General features: G+C 37.0%; 2 protein-coding genes across 4 annotated transcripts in view; one reads left to right on the top strand and one right to left on the bottom strand.

Moving 5' to 3' along the window:
* tsl (membrane-attack complex domain containing protein torso-like) overlaps window positions 1-17,586 on the top strand; it is a 65,893-nt gene extending 48,307 nt beyond the window's left edge. For 2 of the 3 annotated variants that reach the window (XM_033470981.2, XM_033470979.2), the window contains exons 2-3: window positions 10,811-11,474; window positions 15,277-17,586. In XM_033470981.2, the coding sequence (XP_033326872.1) occupies window positions 10,839-11,474; window positions 15,277-15,672 (1,032 nt within the window). In that variant the 5' untranslated portion in view covers window positions 10,811-10,838 and the 3' untranslated portion in view covers window positions 15,673-17,586. Of the gene's footprint in view, window positions 1-9,082; window positions 9,241-10,810; window positions 11,475-15,276 lie in introns of those variants that run through there. The other variant, XM_033470980.2, reaches the window with a different exon arrangement.
* Window positions 15,962-19,400, bottom strand: LOC117220730 (tetratricopeptide repeat protein 5). The gene is made up of 8 exons (XM_033470978.2): window positions 19,089-19,400; window positions 18,650-19,000; window positions 18,327-18,569; window positions 18,201-18,254; window positions 17,941-18,126; window positions 17,624-17,796; window positions 17,390-17,534; window positions 15,962-17,313 (listed from the first exon to the last, which is right to left on the bottom strand). The coding sequence occupies exons 1-8, from the start codon at window positions 19,170-19,172 to the stop codon at window positions 17,194-17,196; spliced, it is 1,356 nt and encodes a 451-aa protein (XP_033326869.1). The 5' UTR covers window positions 19,173-19,400; the 3' UTR covers window positions 15,962-17,193.
* Between the last annotated feature and the right edge of the window lie 530 nt (window positions 19,401-19,930).

Below are 19,930 nucleotides of genomic sequence, written 5' to 3'. Positions count from 1 at the left end.
CCAAACATCTGAATAAATATAGTCTTGTTATTTATGTAATGTGCTATAACTTTTGGATATAAATTATGCTAGAAATCGCTGAAAACTTCAATAAATAATCGCTAAATAACTAATAATCGCTAAACTTCAATAAAATCGATAAAAACCTGAATAAAAGTGAAGACACGGCATTTGTCGAAAGTAATGTAATTTAATATTTCAAAATAGATTCTAATAACAATCGTTAAGACTAAATAAATAGCCTTGTCATTCATATAAAGTAGTGTAAAGTACAGTAATTTCTCCCGGAAATGCCAAATTTCGGGTTGTTGTGAGCCTGTGCTAGTCCTACGCCTTTCTCCCTAATTGACGCTCAGATTGTACACAAAAGTGGACAATTTGGGAAGAGGAGATACGATTATTCAGCACGATATATGTATAACAGTTTTATAGTTACCGATTGTCAACAACTATAAAAACGAACCGCAAGATTCGACTAATCGTATCTCATCTTCTCAAATTGCCCGTTTTCGTGCGCAATCCGAACGTCAATTAGAGAGAATTTACTGTATTGGTCTCTGAATTGCCTTCGAATCGTGGCAAAAAATTAAAAATAAAAAAGTTAAGTCATCATTTCTATTCTAGCATTACTATGTAATAATAATTTTATGTAATTCCATAAAAACGGACCACGAGAGTCGAAGAATCGCGACTTAGTATTCTCAGATCTGCCGGTTTCATTTCCGACCTCCTAACATTTCTGAGAAAAACTACTGTAATTGCTTATATTTAGATTTATAGAGCACTATATATATATAGTGCTCTATAAATCTAACGATAAATAATCCATGAACCAATTCTCATGGATGTGGAATCATCCATGGAATCATCACTTTAGGATGATCTAAGGATGATCGAAACAGATCTTTCTCAAAGAAAGGAAAGATAGATTTGTTTATTAATATATAAAACGGCGCGCGATCTGTAGTATTATATTACTAATTCCGAACTTTTGTTTCTTCTGAAATAACGTGATGAAATGTTGAGAACAGTAGCTGCTTCGTTTCCCACGCAACGAGCGATTCTGCTCTGAAACGTTCCGTAGCAAACGGATTAAAGAGAAACATTGTTTTCTTAAAATCTGCCGAAGCAGGCTTAACCCTAGAAAGATAACCATATGACAACGTACGTAAAAGATAACCATACGCTTCAGAGGCGCATGCTTTTCTAAGGCGTCAATTTTATACTAACAATGGATATTTATTTAAGTTAATCTAGTCATTTTAAAGGTTTGGCATTATTGTAAAAATAAAATGCATTTATATTATATTTTTTTATATTTTAAGTAATTTTAAACTTAAATCATTAGACCTCTATGAAAAATTAACAAAAATCAACAGTCTTCGCAGGCGCCTCTGCGACGTAGGTTATCTTTAGAGAATAGAAATAATACATAACATAAGCGAATAGAAATTTCCCTTCTCCGGGCCACTGTTGCGGCCGGCAACAACGGGAGTGTAATACTTTATGGCAAAGCTGTTAATTGGTCTTGTAATTCCAGGTTTATCTTGACACGTTAGCCGTTGGCGTTGACTATTAACCGCGACACCGGATTTCTTATCGCCGCTACTTGTGTTACGCATTAGAACGGTCACGAATGAAATTACCATGGTCGCGGACGTTCTACACGACGAGCCCTTTGTCGTAATCTCATGAATATGTATAAGCCACTTTCGTTCGCACCGCGGCGACTGAGAATCTGTGTACGTACGTGGAACGATCTTCCTCTCGAGACGGATCGATAAAAAGCTTCCCGTTACGCAAGTAACTCGGTGGCACAAGTTGTTTTTATCAATGAACCGAATCAGTTCCGTACCAGAGGCAGCCGCATTTTGATTGTCGTGGAACATTCCGCCACGCGATCGTCACGCGGCCGCGCTTTGTCCGGGAAACCGCGAACCGGCTTAGCCTCTTCAAAAAATGTCGAAACACGCTCCGTCGAGAAGTGATTAATTAGCCCCGAAGTTTCGAGCAGAGTTTACCAGGAGGGGGAGATACTCGCTTCGTTGTGCGTGAAAGTTTGCGAAACTTCTGAAACTGTCTGATGCACAAATTGCGGACGATTTTTGACCCGGGCGCGCCTTAAAACAGCGAAAGCAGAAACGGATAAATGGGTCAAGGACACGCTTGCTTTATAAATTCATGTTTTCAGCGTATACTCGTCGATACCGTTACTTGAAATTTCGAATGACGTGTCGCAACAGTGTGACGACGCCAGTTATGACGATTGAATAATTTCGTTACGTGAACGTTGCTGGCCTGATTAAACGGGCCCATCGGAATCATCGAGACCAAACGGCTGCGAACGGCCGGGGACTAAAGTGCTGCGCGGGCGACTTCAATTTCACTTTCACTCCGATTATACATCGTTCGTTCGGTATCGGGAAGCTGCATTTACGCAGTACAGCTGAATCGAGAATTTTGGACGAAAGTAGAACTACTTTTATAAATGTTCAAATGTTGACATGTGTGTTCGCTGAATATAAAATTAGTAATTATATTTTTACTTTTAAAATTAGTCACTATCTTTTCTGATCCAGTTTTTTCCGTTTCGGTATTCTCAAATACCAATATGCTGATTTGCAAATCGTTAAAAATTCTTGATCGAATCGAATTTCCTTTCCCATCCAATAGAGATTGTATAATATTTTCGAGAAATCTTTACTGAACTTGTTATTATTATTAACTGTGAACTTGTTATCAACTGTCCTGAATGGGTTCTTTAAAAAAAAAAAAATGAATAAGGTTATTATTAACAATCAAAACTATAGCATATTTTGAGTCGCTTATTTTTAAATCAATTTTTCAAGAAAAAGGATCTTTCTCAATGGTAAATTAAAATTATACATGCTTTTGTACAAATTCTCTATAATTAATGGTATAATAAACACTATTTAACACTCAGCAAGAAATAACAATGTGTATCGAACGAATGAGCTAATTTTTTTTATTAATTGTAAGGTATATTTAATTTAACCTAGTGCTCTATAAATTTTAATTAATGTTTATATTTGTTTATAAACATAGAATCTCAAAGAATAAGTTTCTTTTTCTCTGAGAATTTAAAACAACGATTGTATAATTTTAACAACTATTAATTTTCCGCGTCCCTCCTTAGGATTATTTCTAAGTTTGAACATTTAGGATTCAGTTTCCAAGAATCTAAAAAGAACAATGTACAGCGATATATTTTGTATTAAACTTGTCAATCTTGGCGCACAGAATACCGATTGTTTCACGTAAATACTCGTAACATTATCCGAGTTATCGTTTATCAAAAAATGTATAAAATCTCGACTAGTTTAGCTGAATATTTTTAAACGACAGCCGAAAACGATTTACAGCCGTGCAAATCTCAAAGCCTACAGATCTATAAAACAATCATCCATATTTAATACGTTCAGTGTCGTGTGAGTCACGTACGGGTGACACTAATCTTTAACTAGATTTTTGAAATTCATTTTTATTGTAACATATCGAACAAATCGAATGTTACTAGGATTTGTAGAATACAAAATAGTTGAATCTATATTTGCTATGGTAAATTTTCATTTTCTAGTCTCGGTTTCATTAACCCGAGAAAGATAACCTACGTCGCAGAGGCGCCTGCGAAATAAACAACTGACTGCGCCGTGGATGACGCAAAGACTGGAAGCACCCACTTTGCCAAGGCATGTGCGAAGCAACATTGAAAATATTCTTCCAAAATCTGCTGTACAGGCTTCCACAGATGATGAAGAAGAACCCTCAGCCAAAAAAAGGCGTTATTGCAGTCTTTGCACGTCTAAAAAGAAAAGAATGTCAAAGATGACCTGTGCCAAATGCAAAAAGACAGTTTGTGGTGAACACAAGAAAGACGTTTGTCATGACTGTCTCTAAAGAAATTTTTTATAATATTATAGTTTTTTTTACACTGATTATATTATAGTCTACTAGTTTGTAAGGATAAAACACTATTTTTTGTGATATTTTACGGGATTTGTTCCCATAAACCGAAGACTGTTGATTTTTGTTAATTTTTCATAGAGGTCTAGTGATTTAAGTTTAAAATTACTTAAAATATAAAAAAATATAATATAAATGCATTTTATTTTTACAATAATGCCAAACCTTTAAAATGACTAGATTAACTTAAATAAATATCCATTGTTAGTATAAAATTGACGCCTTAGAAAAGCATGCGCCTCTGAAGCGTATGGTTATCTTTTACGTACGTTGTCATATGGTTATCTTTCTAGGGTTAATTAAATGACTTTGATATGGTGTGAATTTTTCACTTAATGTGCTAGCTCTTTGGGGCACAGTGGGATTAAAAATGTCCCATCTTTTTGATACACGGTAATGCATGGTGGGACATATATATTTTCAGACCGAAATATTGCAGTAGCTGCATGCGCATTCATGAATCCATGTAGCACGGTGGCATTATTTGAGTCCTACTCTATAACAACAAATTGAATTGAATTATTATTATTTTTTTATATTTTTATATTATTTGATTTCTTTGTTAATAAAAATATACCAACTCCGTTTAATTTAAAACGCAATACAATTTCTGTGCAACATGGGCCTGTGTATTTTATTTGTTGAAATCCTGTGCAGCAAAGGGTTAAAAAACTTCTAACATCTGGGAACCTGTCCAATTTTACCATTTTTTTTAATCCTTTTAAGATCTTCGACATTCTCGAGACGTCAGGCCTTTCGCAATCTTTTGGTACTCTTGCTACCTCAATTCTTGATATCAACACTCTTCATACAAGCAAAACTAAAGACTGCGGAGAAAACACTTCGTCTATAAATTACACACCAAGGATCTTCTTCCAGCAGCAGGTGCATCCGAGAAAGTACCGCAATTTATAAATCGGACTGTTAATTGCATGCAATATCCAGAGGAAACGAGCATTCGAAGGAGCTTCTCCCCGCAAGAATGAAGTATCTCATACAAATTACTAGATGTGCCGCGGTGAAAGGTCCAATTTTCCCGGTGACATTCCACGACGTTCGTTACCGTAACGGTTCCAGAGCCGTACAACAAATTCGTTCGCTGTACGTTGTCGCCAGTCAAACGCAACGCCCACATTTACGCTACACTTCGTTCCAAGAGCCTCAGCCTAGAAGTGACAAGGTGACGTTTCACGACTGTCCAGATCCGTCTCGTTCACTTCCGTTTCATTATCCCCGAAGATACGGTCCTGTAAGAACAATCACGTTTTACTATTCTCTATTCAGCTACCTTCCTATTGTCAGTCTCTCGTTCCTATTCTTTTGTATCCTCCTGTCAGGTTGTCATTGTGCAGCTAGTTCTTGACATGATCGGAGTAATTGCCAAGACATATTTTGGTTTCAGCCTTTTATTCTCAAATATTGCTGCGAACATTGTTCGAATCTGTCGATAACGTCGCGCATCGTTTAAGTAAAAAAAGGATATTATATTAATATTATTATAATAATATAATAATATTAATATAATATCCTTTTATTAATAATATTAATGATATTATTATAATATTATAATATTATAATAATAATATTATAATATTATAATAATAATATTAATAATAATATTATAATATTATAATAATATCATTAATATTATTATTATATTATTATAATACGGTTCACTTATTTAATTATACCGCAAGTACGCGGTCGCCTAAATTGAATTCTGTTTGAGCGAAAATAGAAAGACTTTGTTGAGTGTGCGTTTCGAAAGATTCTGATATTTTCCTGGATCTACAGGGTGCCCAAAATTATGGAATTTCCAGGAAATAAGAGGTTCCTGAGGTTATTCGAAGTAACTTTTTCCTTAGCGAAAATGCAATCCGCGGCTTTGTTTACGAGTTATTAACGAAAAACACTGACCAATGAGAGGCGAGCTCGACTTGCGCGAGGCGAATTAGCCAACGAGTGCACGGAGCCCAGTTCTCCTCATTGGCTCGGCCGTCTCGCACCAGCTGATCTCGGCTCTCATTGGTCGCTGTTTTTCATTAATAACTCGTAAACGGAGCCCCGGATTGCATTTTCGCCAAGGAAAAAGTTACTTCAAATGATCTCAGGAATCCCTCATTTCCCGGAAACAGCTTAATTTTGGGACTGCCTGTATATGATAAGAAAACCTCGGGAAACGGAGAATTGTTTTAACACTCTCTTAACCTAACTAAAAGTGACTAACGTGTGTTATTTTATAACAATGACAGGACAGAATTTACTTAGACTTTTCGCCATTTTTATTGGAATGTAAGCGTGAACAAAGGAATTTATTCAATCGTTTCGTAAGAGAGGTCTTCGCAATTTCAACAATTCGAAAATAAAAATTGGAGATCGGTCATTTTGACCGGCATGGTATGTATACGTGACTTCGCGAAAATTTGAATGGTAAGAATCTATTTGGAAGTAACTTTTTGAAGAATGTATCATAATTATATTATTAACCAAATTTGTCCTGTTTATATTATTAATAAGGTGTATCATAATTGCACTATTCAAAAAGTATATCATAATAACGCTATGAATACTTTGACCGCCGCGACGCTCGCATGTGGGTAACAGAGTTACTTAAAATTTAATTTTCAAGAATTAATTTCTTCGCCAGTCAATTACAATTGCTTAATTTTATTAAGATTCGCAAGACGTAAGAATGTTGGAATAGTAACGTATGCCACATAAATTTGCTGTACAATTTTTATTTCACCCAATGAAGTACTTCAATTTAAGCTGAAATGTACAAAACGTAAACGCAGTTATGATATGATGTTGTTATCTCGAGCGTAGACATAATACCAACAATAAGAATAATGGAAAATAATAGTAGTAACAATAACACTAATAAATAGCTTACGGACTTAATGCATTTCACGAATGACTGACACACAAAACAGTGACACTATTATACAAAATCGATTCGATTATATGGACCGTTTATTTTGAAAGTGGTGCAAGTCCACTTTCTTTCGTTTCGAGAAAATTGAATGTTAGCAGATCTGACAATTAAAAAATATAGGTTAATTATGTAAAGTCTGGGAATGTTTGTACTAATTTATCAATATGTAATTTGATTATATAAATTTCTTTTAGACGAATTTAACTAAAATAATATACAATTTCCAGGCTGCAAATGGACTTACACCACTTTCATAATTAGTCAATTGTAAATATCATTTAATATCAATTTTGAAATAACAAATATCACTTTCTTTTTTTGCTGGAATGAATTTTCCTTTTTCTGTAAAGTACTCTTGTCCGGCATTTCGCTTAATTTTGTTTATTCGTTGCGTATATTTTCCTTTATTTTCTTTTACAGAATCCAAGTTCTCAGTAACAATATCCTCATCTGATGAATATTCTATCTCTATAACTCTTCTTCTCTTTTTACACTTCATTAATCTTTTTTATTTTTCATAGTAGAATTATCTTCATCCTCCGATTCTAAGATTATTCTTTTATTTATATTCATGGGTCTTATTTCCCCGTGTAAATTTATTTAAAATAAAATAAAATAACTATTTTCAATTGTCATAAAATAACATTGATTTACTATTTCTTCTTACCTATATCACTATCTGATGTGAATATGAAATTATCCATTGTTCGAGGAAAATAAAATAAGTAATCTAAAATAGTAACTTTTGGCACGAAAATAAAACAATATAAATAGCAAATAAAACAATTGTGAAGCCAATTGTGAAATTGGATTTACACCACTTTCATAATCAATGGTTACGCAATTTCTTTTACCGGTCAATTTTAAATTGAACAAAGCATTGGCATTTTTAAGATATTAACTACTAACTAGTTATAAACAAAAAGTGTACACTAAATGAAGCATAAATTACGTCATATCTCATTTTTTTTTTAAAAAAGGACTTACACCACTTTCAAAATAAACGGTCCATATCATTTGTAACTCATTAAAATGATTCAAGACGGGAATAAATGTTTACGCAATTACTGTTTCTTACAAATTGATGCACAACATTTTCATCTTGCACAAAAAGATCCGCAGTATACTATTATAAGTACAAGTGGGATAGTATATAATACCGTCATCGGTTGCTAAATCGGTAAAGGCCTCGCAAAACGAGGTGCAAATAGACAATGTTTCGCGACGATATTCGGATCACGGACTCCAGTGCGGGAAGTGGCAACGATTACCGCAAACCTATCCAGCGAAACCACTGACCGAGGCAGCCGTGTAATTCTCGGGGGTCTCCGAGACAGAAAAACCATGCTCAACAAGTAATCGCCGAGCGGCGGTGTACCCGCAGCAGCGGCGCAACGATGTGAAACAATTGCGACGCCAGGACGATTGCCAGGCTGGAAGATGTCCAAGGGCCCGGGGCAACCTTCGTATGGTTGCGCGGTGCACGCGTTAGCGGCGTCGTTCAGCGATGGTTGCTCCGGAACCTTGATCTTGGAACGCGTCTCCGCGGGAAAAGAGACCGCGAGGAACTTAAATAGCTCACCCTCGACTATTCTAATGGGATATTAATGGACTCGGACAAAAAAATTATCCGATCTGCATCGCATGACTCGCGCGAAAGGTGATACGGAAATAGGCGAAGTTATATGCGCTTTTGGACACACGCGTCTGAATGAACACCGCGACCGGATGGACACAGTCCACTTCAAGCAATACCGTTAACACTGACTGGCACATAAATCGCAGTCGACGTGCATAGCAATCAATCGCGTCACCCGGACGTTTATCAAGATGTACGGACTCGCCTGCACGCGATCGAACGTATCGTGCAGACCGCTGCCTTGGGAAAGGGTCGAACAACATTAGCAACTTCTTCCGAGCACCCGGGATTTCGGGACCAAGGGGACTGCTGAAGGTCCTCTATCGGCCGGGACTTCGTCTTACTCCGTGCGAATCCTTTCTCCGAGGGGTGACCAGGGAGAACGTTGATAGACCAAGGTGTTCGTCCGTCAGGCGATCAGGTGGGGATGAAGGTCGCATGCTGCCTCGTGCAAGTGCCTCGAGAACGTACCACCTAGACCTACAAAACGAGATTACTCGGGGCTATCTACCGGCAGCGAGTTGCATCGCGTATGCACGCGTGCAATCGCCAGGCGCCGACAGACACTGTGAACTCGGAGCGGAGAACGCATCTCCCTTTACGAAAGAACCGTCTTCGGTCATCTGATATCGTGGAAGGTGTCTCGTTGGGATAGCCACGCGGCGGATATGCTTCTCTCTCGGTAATGATCATTTCACCACTGATTAGCCGGGTGTGACTGTCGTTATCGGAGTGATGGTTCGCAACCAATAATCAGGATTCCAAGGAGAGTGTTGTGCATTTCATCTTCGGTAGATATGTGTTAAAGAGGGGTAATTCTTGGACAGTATTGTCTTTATTATTAACATCTTGTCGTAAGGTTCTCTTCGTGGCTGCGAAACTATTCGTAAATGAAAGAGAAGCTCCTATTGATTCTGCCCCTTCGGTTGCTTGACCTTTTACCTTTGCTTACTCTCACCTAAAATAACATTCCTATTTACAAGGTACGCTTGTAAAATCGAAACGTTAAGAAATTTTGCAAAAATTAAGTAAGTTATATCTATTCATACAACCGTTTTTTTTTTTAAACGATGAGTGTAAAACGATGAAAACAGCTCTTGAAAAGGTTTCAATATTTCCATGAAATATCTGAATCGATGTTAAAAAAGAGTTGCAACGAAAATGTCATCGTTTTATTGTATCTGCGAAGCTGCGTAATAGAAGTTGTTTAATTTATTTTAATTTCAAAAATTGAGATATTTTTTAATTTCTACATTTATGTAATCATTATAGCTTGTTATCAGACTACAGATTTCTTAGCGAACTGAAAATTGTCTTTATTAATAGCAAGTTACAGAAGCTACACACACACGCACACACAAACACACACGCCTATTTCTTTTCTTAACACATTGCGGACGGGGCTCTGCGCGTTCAACACGCCCTCAAAGACCGCACATTTTCGAACGCTCCAAAAACATGCTTGGCAAGTAACAGGAAGCGGATACGCACATTTCTAATTTGCATTTAGTATTCTTAAATAATACTATATATACATAGTTTATATATCTGTTTATTATATAAGATTTTTTACATTTTAACTATTAATTATTATACAAATTTGAATATTGATTTAGAGTGGCTATAATGACTGATCATTTCTACATGCTTGGAATGATTCATTTGTTTCGCTAAAATTACTTAGGAATGCGGGAGGCTTCGTTACCATGGTTACGTAACAGAAATATTTGCGGCTTGTTGCCGATTAAATAAAAAAAACATGAAAACGAGATATCTCGTGACCCGTCCGCAACGTTCAATTTGCTAAAAACGAGATATCTCGTGAGCCGTCCGCAATGTGTTAATAATTGTAACAAGGTGAATCTAATACGACAGTAATTCTAAATCCTTCAATAATTATCCTCGCAAATGCATAAAATCCGCCTTCTACTCGTAATAATAATAAGGAACCGATCGTGTCTCAATACATCAACGCCTCGATACGTCTTTTAGCCAGCCACAAGAGATTTATTTCAAGGAACTCTATCTACAATCAACACTGTTCCCAACACTGTACGCTCGATCAAGCAACTTTAAGATTTATAGCAGCTTAACGTTCGCGCGATAGCCGTTGGAGGAGCAAGTTAGATTATCGGCGAGGCACGTAAGGCCGCGGGACACCGTGGATCAACGGGTCCGGGAGGTGGTCACGGTTAACAGATTGCGTGAAAACATCCTATACCAGTTTGAAAGCAAGCTCTTTCTTGTTCCAGGTGGTACCGCCACAGGCAGCCGCGAGAGATGTGGTCGCGAGCGCGATTCTTGGTCCTGGCGTGGATACTCGCGTTGTTGGTGGGAACACGGGTCAGCGACGGGTCGCAGGGGCCTCGTCTCGGCGGCGCCGTAAATATCTTCAGCCGATACGGCTACCTGAGCATCAGCATGAGAGTGTTGCCCAGAAACGACACCGACACCTGGATATTCCGGGAGCCGACGTTGGACGTTTTCACGAACCCGGTCCCGGCGGCGAACAGGCAACGCCAGCAGACCGCGTTCTTCGACGGCGACTTCCACATGGAGTTCTGCGACAGCATCCGGCAGCTTCTGCAGGCCTACTTCCGGGACTTCACGTTCGAGAGGCTCGAGAGACCGTGGCGGGCGTTCACCGGCAGCTGGTCGAAGGCTGCCATCGCTCGGCATCTGGGCATCAACGCCTCCTTCATCACCGGCGAGCATTGTTACGTGCTGGTGCGCGTCGCCAGGTTCCGGGAGAATCAGAAGCTGGCTGGCACGGCGGAGTCGATGATCCTCGACGAGGCCGTCTACAGGGAAACGAAGAACGTCACGGTCGGCGACACCGCCAGCGTTGTCCGATTCATCAAAAACTTCGGCTCGCACTACATCGCTTCCTTCGTGACGGGCAATTCTTTGTACCAGGTGAGGCCGGGTATCCGATCATTGCCATCTGGTAATGCATTCGCACCGGATCGGATCGAGCATGTTCGAGTCCTTTGGGTTTTCTTACTAGCGCTCGGGAAACGCTCGCGCGAGTCTGTGGGTTCGTTACAGTTCGTTTCAAATTCAACGGGCGGGGGTTACATGAATTGTTGGAATGGGAAATTTTGGATGTAGCGGAACTTTGATTGTCCGAGATAACCCTTTGGTTGTGACACGATCTCGCATGGATCTCTCAATATGTCAATATACATGTGTATATACATGTGATGTTTTCAAGTAAGTCGCTGTGGCTGACTGTTGCGCATAACAAAAGCGCAATTAAATTTAATTAAAATTGCTTAAAAATTTAGAGAACGTATACATATTTACTTCTTCCGTATATATTGATAGAATCCGAGGGTGTACATATACGTCTTTCGTATTCATTGATTGAAATCCGTGAATGTATACAGAGTGGGTCGCAGTGCCAAATGATGATAAACACTATATTGTTAATTTATAGTATTAAATATTTTGTAATATTAAATATAAATAACAGTAAATTTATCTCTTTATGTTTCCGAAATATTGATTTTTATTATCAGTACTTTGTGGGCCACCCTGTGTATGCATCTTTAGCAGTCAAAAGGTTAAACAGAATGACATGAGAATGTTCGGATAATACAGGTTTCGCATCCTAATTTAATTCTCTTGTAGATCATATTCACTGTTTTGTACTTTAAATTACTCCTTTTACAGGTTCCATTCAACTTATTGCAAATCAAATTCACTTATTTGTAATAAAATTGTTTGTGACAAAATGCATATTAAATTAAAATAATTGAATGTAAGTTTCACAGATAACTGTTGAAATGAATTTTATTTGCAGAAGGATGAATTTGATCTATGAAAAGATAAATAGACCTGCAAAAGAGTTAATTTTGAATGTAAACAGGTGAATATGATCTTCAAAAGTATTAATTGAAAATATTAATAAACGTATAAAGAGGAGATTTAATAACATGTTATGGCTTTGCAAGAAACGAGTGCTTGCAATTTTAATTTTCGGATTTCTTTTTATTAATCTTGCTCTATGGAAATAGAATGTACATAATTTATATCTTTGTTTCTCTAATTTTATTTACATTTGAGAGTCCAGAACTACTATTTTACAAACGATTGGCTATTTTAACTCGGTGGTCGTCAAATAATATCTTGGAGATGTCATAGGTTTCGAATTCAAACTTGACGTTTTGCTGACGTCATACATTTTTGGATCCCAAATGTTTTTTACAGAAACTCTCCATATACCTTTGAAACGAATAAAGAATAATACAGAGATTGAATAAAGAACCTTGGAATTGAATTGTAAGGCAAGGGGTTATATATCAACGTGTGTCTCGGGTCTCTTGTTTCCAAACACATACCATTGCGAATGTCTTACGTATTGTTTTGCAATCGGTAAGCCTTAAGCACGACTCTCTCATAATTTTCAATTTCTAAAACCATAATATTTAACAATTACACGGACTAAGCTGTATATACGAACTAAATTAGTTCTCTACAAAGTTTGAACACTAATTTAGTCAGAATGTTTAATTTTTGCTCGCCGTCGTTTGGAAAGAGCGTCGACGTGATTGCACAAAACATTGCGCAACATGATTTAAATGAAATGCGAATTGTGAATCGAAGTGTTTATCTTCCATCGCCAAACGATCCCGATAGGTGTTGCGCTCGGTTTATAGCGTCTGCAATACTTTGCATCATCGCACTCGAGTTCGGCGAGGGTTACATAAGTTACCTAATTGAAATTCACGACGGTGTAGCTTAAGAGCCCGATATTTTCTTAATTATATATGTCCTTGTCAACAGGGACAGATATTGTGGAAATGTTGGATTTTACGATAATTTTCTTGTATTCGACGCGGATCTTCTCTCAAAGCCAGCGTAGTTATTTATTCCTGCACGTGATAATGATCACTTTATATCCTTAAACGTCTTATGAAAGAGACGAGATTGATAGGTACTTGAAATTTATTGCTTCAGCATATCCTCGAGCAAGTCGTTCTAAGACTATTCGCAATACTTGGTGCTAATGGATACTTATATTATAGTTAGTACTTTGAATGCTTTTTTTGCATTAGACTGCAGCACGAAGTCGCAAGTACGTGACAAAAATGAGTTTACAACGATTATGAATTTTTACATTGTATTCATCATCGGTTCTTCGATGACTGTATTCGAAGTAAAGAAATAACAATATTAACTTATTAGCAAGTTGATTGTTAAAAGGTAACGATAAAAATTCTACAGAATCGAAGAAACTTGAATGACATGGAAATGACAAGCGTACAGATTTATTTTCAAATCTAGATATAGCAATCAATGTGCTAATCTACAATCGATTTGAAATTGTAATGAGAAATTTACGATGTCCTAATGACTCAAACACGGTACAAGTATTTAAAGCAACTATTGTGTTGAAGAAAAATGAATCTATTCACAGAAGCGTGTACACAATAAATCATGTCAAAATGGCTTCGTTCTGTAAAAGTGATGATATTTATGCAAAATGAAAGCTTTCTGTAACAATCACGGAAACAGAATTTAAATACTTTAAGTTATCTTAAATTCTTATAGCATTTTTGCTGTTTTTTTATATCACCCTTGATTATTTATCAACTTCTTATTTATCAGCTAAGTCGTCAGCAAGAGTGTCTACATCTTATTTTTCTCTCGCTTTTATACCGAGGCTGTTCGTCTCGAATTTTCCTAATTGGTCAGTGCTGTGCAGCGTGCTGACCAATCGGGTCGCGTCCTTTTTTTACGACTTTTGCGTGACTGCAAATTTATTAGCGCTGTAACAGAACTTCCTCCGGGCCTGTTCGACGCGTGATGCGGCCGGTCGCGGGTCCGCTGCGAGCCAGCTGTGGGCCGTTGGGCCTCGGTCCGCGGGCCCTTCGGAAATCTCGGGATTTATGATACCAGCATTAGCTATTGAGACCGAGAACGAAAGTTACTAAAGTACCGGAAACATGCTTTCTCGTTAGTACTGTGAGTACGCGTTGGGACGGTTTTCTCAAAAATAGCTTTCGCTATTTGCTAGTGTTATAAATCTTTCGTTGGGAATTTGTACGGCCATCGTCCATGGTGCCATGTGCTGATGGTCGCTACATATAAATACATAAAATTCTAGTTTAATGACGACACAAAAAAGTGATACATCTAAAAAATGTCTGCATTCCTATGTCTATTTCTGTATTTAATTTTTATTGTTTATAAAATGCTCTTTCCCAACATTTCAAAATTGGCGTGGTGCTAGAGACTGCAAATAATAATGTTATTATTTATTCATGTATTTATTCAGTCTGATGGCTAGAAATGTGATTTTATTTTACGAGATTATCTTAACGCACTCATTCTTAATTTATCCACTATATCGTTTCCTTCCCTTCTCGTCTCCTCTACCCTTTTTTTTTTATTTTTTTTTCCGTGCGGAAAATCTGCTGGCCAGACACCCCCGCCCCGCCCGGGGGGGCGGGACGGGGGTAGTGCGAGGTTTGACCCGCTAAAACCCCCACGGCGGCCAAGGGCGCTGGCGATTACTGCGGGAGCCACGGGAACTCTTAACGAACACAACCGCGGCTCCCCCTCGCCTGGCCGGCCACCAGGAATGGCGGTGGCCGGCCGCGTCCCGGGGGGTCGTCTCGTCTACCCCTGCATAGCTCGAGCCATTTCTCCTTAGATACGCTCCTCTGTCTTTCCTACAGATAATGAATAATAAATAAAATTGATGTTCCAGGTATTCGTCTACACCCCGCAAGCCTATCTGCGCATAAAGGAGCGTTTGAAGACACGTGGGGTAGCGAACTTCTCGAATCTCGAGTTAAGTAATTACTTCTCGCCGTGGTACGCCGAGCACATCGGCGTGATCCAAGCGGCGAGTGGAAACCGCACAGTTGAAGCATGGGCGGTGGAACGGCTCCGTAATCAATATTACATATTTTCACACGCCAGCTTACTGAAACTGCACGGAGACGCGATGCTGTTGAAGCAGCTCGACGAGCTTCTGGGCAACGAGGCACTGTTGCAGCTGCAGCTGCGAACGCTTGCTCCGATCTTCAACGACACACAGCGCCGCGAATGGTTCCTCGAGGTGATCGACAATTACTTTAAGTTATGGGAAGTGAATATGTGAGGACCTGTACCTAACGTGGGAAGAAACGATACGAGAGGAAACAGTCGGTGGCGGCTTCGTTCCACTCGCGTGATTTGATCCGCGCACGGAAGCACTACGCGTCCACGTGTTTGCGATACGGAGCAAACGGTGAAGGACGTGTCAATGACTTCCAGTGAGTACCGGTCATCTGCAGCTCGATGATGATCACAGCTCCGGATCGTCGGGAATCGAGATCCACTTCGAAAGTTCACTATCGTTTTCCGTCGAACGGATACTAGGATGTAGGAGAGAAACGGCCCAACTGTCGTGTTGTTATAAATAAGTATTTATTATTATAATCGATAATAGAAAACATTTTTATACAAACGTTTTAAATATATCACAAGCATTTTTCGCAAAAGTGTCTTGACTGAAAAATAAGCGACGTCTTGTTTCTTGAAGTTACTGTTATGTTCTAGAGAGTACATATTTGTTTCGCTTTCATTCGGTTATCCCGGAGGGTAATACGATAGACAAAGAAACAAGACCTCGCGATCTTTTTCTCTTTTTTGTGTTGAGTTTGACTATTCTTCTCGAGTTAGGTGAAGTTTGGTCGACGAACCAATTCATGTGAAAGTAAATATGTACGCGGAACGTGATTTGAGATTTACGAAGTCATGGACGTTTCTAGTAGAATTTAAACAAATCATTCAAAATACTGAGTACGAGTAAAGGGAATGTTAGCGTGTAATTCCCTTACATAGTCGAAATTGATTTGATTGGCACGATGAGATGACTGATGAATGAAACTTATACGGTTAAGTTAGTTTAATTGAAAATGAAATGTCATGTGTTAGACTACGTTGAACGTTTTTCTCGTCTCCCCTCGTACAACAAACTAGCTTCGATAAAAGTAGTGAGAGCACAAAATAAATTTGATAAGATGTTTTATACTGATAGCATTGAAGAGAACGTTATTTCGTGATTGAAAAGTGCACGAAAGTCTATCGTGAAATCAGTATTTTTATATGTATAATTCAACTGTACTTTGTATAAATTATAATATAATCGACACTTAAAAGATGGGACCTGAGAACCTTACTTTATTGTTTTTGATAAAATCTTACAGATAAAATGATTTATTACCAAAAATAAAATGGCGCCATATTGCGAATAAAAGAATCATTCAAATGATATTTCGTGTAAAAGATTTCAGGTCCTTGAGATTTGTTCGCGAGTTAACATATCATAAACAAAACGTAACAATACTTACGTGATGTGAACTATCATGTAGAAAACAAACTATGTAAAACGTCTTTAAAAATTTAATTGTCTGCAACTTGAACGATATTTTCCAAAGCAAACGCTCAACAATACAAGTAAATATATTCCAATCCTCGACAATATTGACTGTGGTAAGATAATCTAATTCTATGAATGTAATAATACTTGAGTTTAAAATTCAAATGTCGTATCAGCCGTCGTCACTCATTCACATTGAAGTTACAGAAATAGCTGAGTGTCGACTGTGTCTCACTATTAATTTTTGAAAATTTGTGCTCAATCCGTCTTTTTAAAAGTATGGAATTTCGCAGAGGCTTGCTGCTCTCTACCTAGTTTTCTGCCATTGACAACCAATATAACTGGAGTTTCAACTCGTATAGACTTGAAATCGAAGTCCTGAAAAAAAAAAAAGAAACATAAGAATTACTTCTAACTTTAGTACCCCAACAATGTGTTCTTTTGTTACACCTACATTGTTAAGGTAAGAAAACTTTTGGTGGATAACAAAAGGTTCAGGAAGAGCCACAGAATCTCCTACAGTAACTCCACGACCCTTAGCCAGATTATATACTGTTACAGCTATACATGTTTTCTCCTCGTCGACAAGACAAAAAGCGCTGCAAAGTTGTGTATTTATTAATTAAGATAATAAATACTATTTCTTATTAATTACCTTTTTTCTTTAAACAATACAGAATACACTTACAAAGGTACGCAATCAGTATCTTGTATCCAACATACTACTTTACCGAATACCACCTTTTCTGGATTAACTCCAGCAGTTAAATCTTTCAGCATTGTTAATTCTAATTTCACAGTTTTTTGACCAGATGTGAAAGAGCCACCTTTGTATGGTCCCAAATGTTTAACATCCAATGCCTACAGTTAATCAGAAACCTATAAATATGTATATGTACCAAAGTCATACATTAAGCTTACTAAATTTTCTACAATCTTAAACAATGGAATGCACATAATGTATAGAATATATGAAAATCATAATTTTTTAAGAATTTTAGATACCCGTATCATTTGGTACAATCTCTTTGGTTTTACTCTTCCATTATTGTTTACTAAATTTTGTACATCTTTTAAATATTGTAATAATTCATCTCTTTTAGTGCGTGGCGTGTCCCATATTGGATCTAATAACATTGCTCTTTCAAATGACTTCAATGCTGCACAATACTCTTCTTGATATTTTAAAGCCTAATATAATTATTTATCTACATAAGTAAAAATTTTAATTTGTATGGAATATTTAAAGACTATAAAATACCCACCACTGCTTTATTATGAAATAAATGAGAATTACTTCCAGCTACAATATCTTTTTCCTGAAATTAAATTTTTTACACTGTTAAACGATACAATTGGAAAATTATGGATGCATTAGTGCATCAACTTACTGCTTGCAGGTAAGCTGAAATGCAACAACGTAACGTTGCAGGATTTTGTGCTACTGTAAAAAAGGAAGACAAATAGGCATTTCCTAAAATTGCCCAGGAAATACCATCTGTTGTGTCTAGACTAACTGCTTCTTTCGCATACTCCATTCCCTGTTGTATATTTTGTATTCGTTGCTCGGTATTAGAAACTGGTTCCTGTCTAAGAACCATAGATAGACTTCGTAAAGATACTTTATTTCTACCCTGCAAAATAGATTATTATCTTGTAATTCCAATGCATATGACTAAAAAATAAAAAAGTATATAATGTATGAATGTATTACATGGCGTAAAGCACCAACAAAACAATTTTTTGCTTGTTGAATATCATCATTCTTCCAATAACATTCACCTAATTCATTCCATGCTTCGATTAAATTAGGCTCTAACTTTACTGCTTTAGTTAATAGTTCTTCTGCTTGAGGTATAAAACATTCTGTAACATTTAAGGCCTTTCCTTTTAGATAGTAGTATCTTGCTCGTGACCCATCGATTTCATATCCTTTGCATTCGTCAAACTTATTTAATGTGTCTTTCATTTCTTTTTCTATGTCACCATTCTTTTTAATTGCTTCTTCGATAGGACGATTTTCAAAATAATGGTCTCGAAAAAAATATAGTGCATTTACTTTCTCCTATAAAGATTCGAAGAAACATCATAAGATAGAATGAATGGATAAATTTTAATAAACAAATATTGAAATTAAATTTGTATGCATATACCGTCAGAGCAACAATGGGATCTTCTTTGACAACATTTGCGGATTGTGCTCCTGCGACCACTTTATCATCTATAATTGCGGACATTTTTTTATCTACTTTTGTAAAATGTTTATCACAGATATTGCATTGTGCGTCAAATACACATGAAATATATAATTTTATACATAATTCTCAAATCACATATGAGTCAATGTGAAAGCAATGTAATCTATCATTCGCGAACTGTCAAAACTCCGAAATGACCGACGAGGTTATGCGATAAATTAATGCACCACTAACATAAGGTACCGTTCACAATACGATAATTGGAATCAATATTTATTCACTTGTTCAAGGGGTCATAACAATAAAATAATAAAATTGTTCAAGAAATACGTATTATTATTTATTATTATTAATTAATACGTATTATTAATTATACAAATTATGCAGGAACAACTATATAAACAAAATAATATGAAACTTGTTTAATTTACAAGTTTGTATAATATTAATGCTTCGTCTTATTTTTAATAAAGAAACATAAAATAATATATATTTTTAATAATTAACGTTTTGAATTATAGATTTAGAATAATACGTTTTTTTAATTTCTATGCAATTCTGAAAAATCAGTTTATAATACATCCCCGTTGAAACACTCTCACATCTATACAGCACTCTCAGTAAGCTTCATCCACATGTGCAAATTGTGACTGACTAGATCGGAAACTTGATTAGAATCTTCAATATTCGTGTTTCCATCTCTTGTACACATGTAGAAGTCATTAGATCTTTTTCAAGAGCTCTTGAATATTTTTCTTTGTAACATTCTTTAAATAAACTACACTGCAAATCCATAG

Source organism: Megalopta genalis, chromosome 9 (genome assembly GCF_051020955.1).
Source record: "Megalopta genalis isolate 19385.01 chromosome 9, iyMegGena1_principal, whole genome shotgun sequence".
NCBI classification, from domain to species: Eukaryota; Metazoa; Arthropoda; class Insecta; order Hymenoptera; family Halictidae; genus Megalopta; species Megalopta genalis.
The sequence above is the reverse complement of the archived record's forward strand: the minus strand, read 5'-3'. Positions and strand labels throughout refer to the sequence as shown.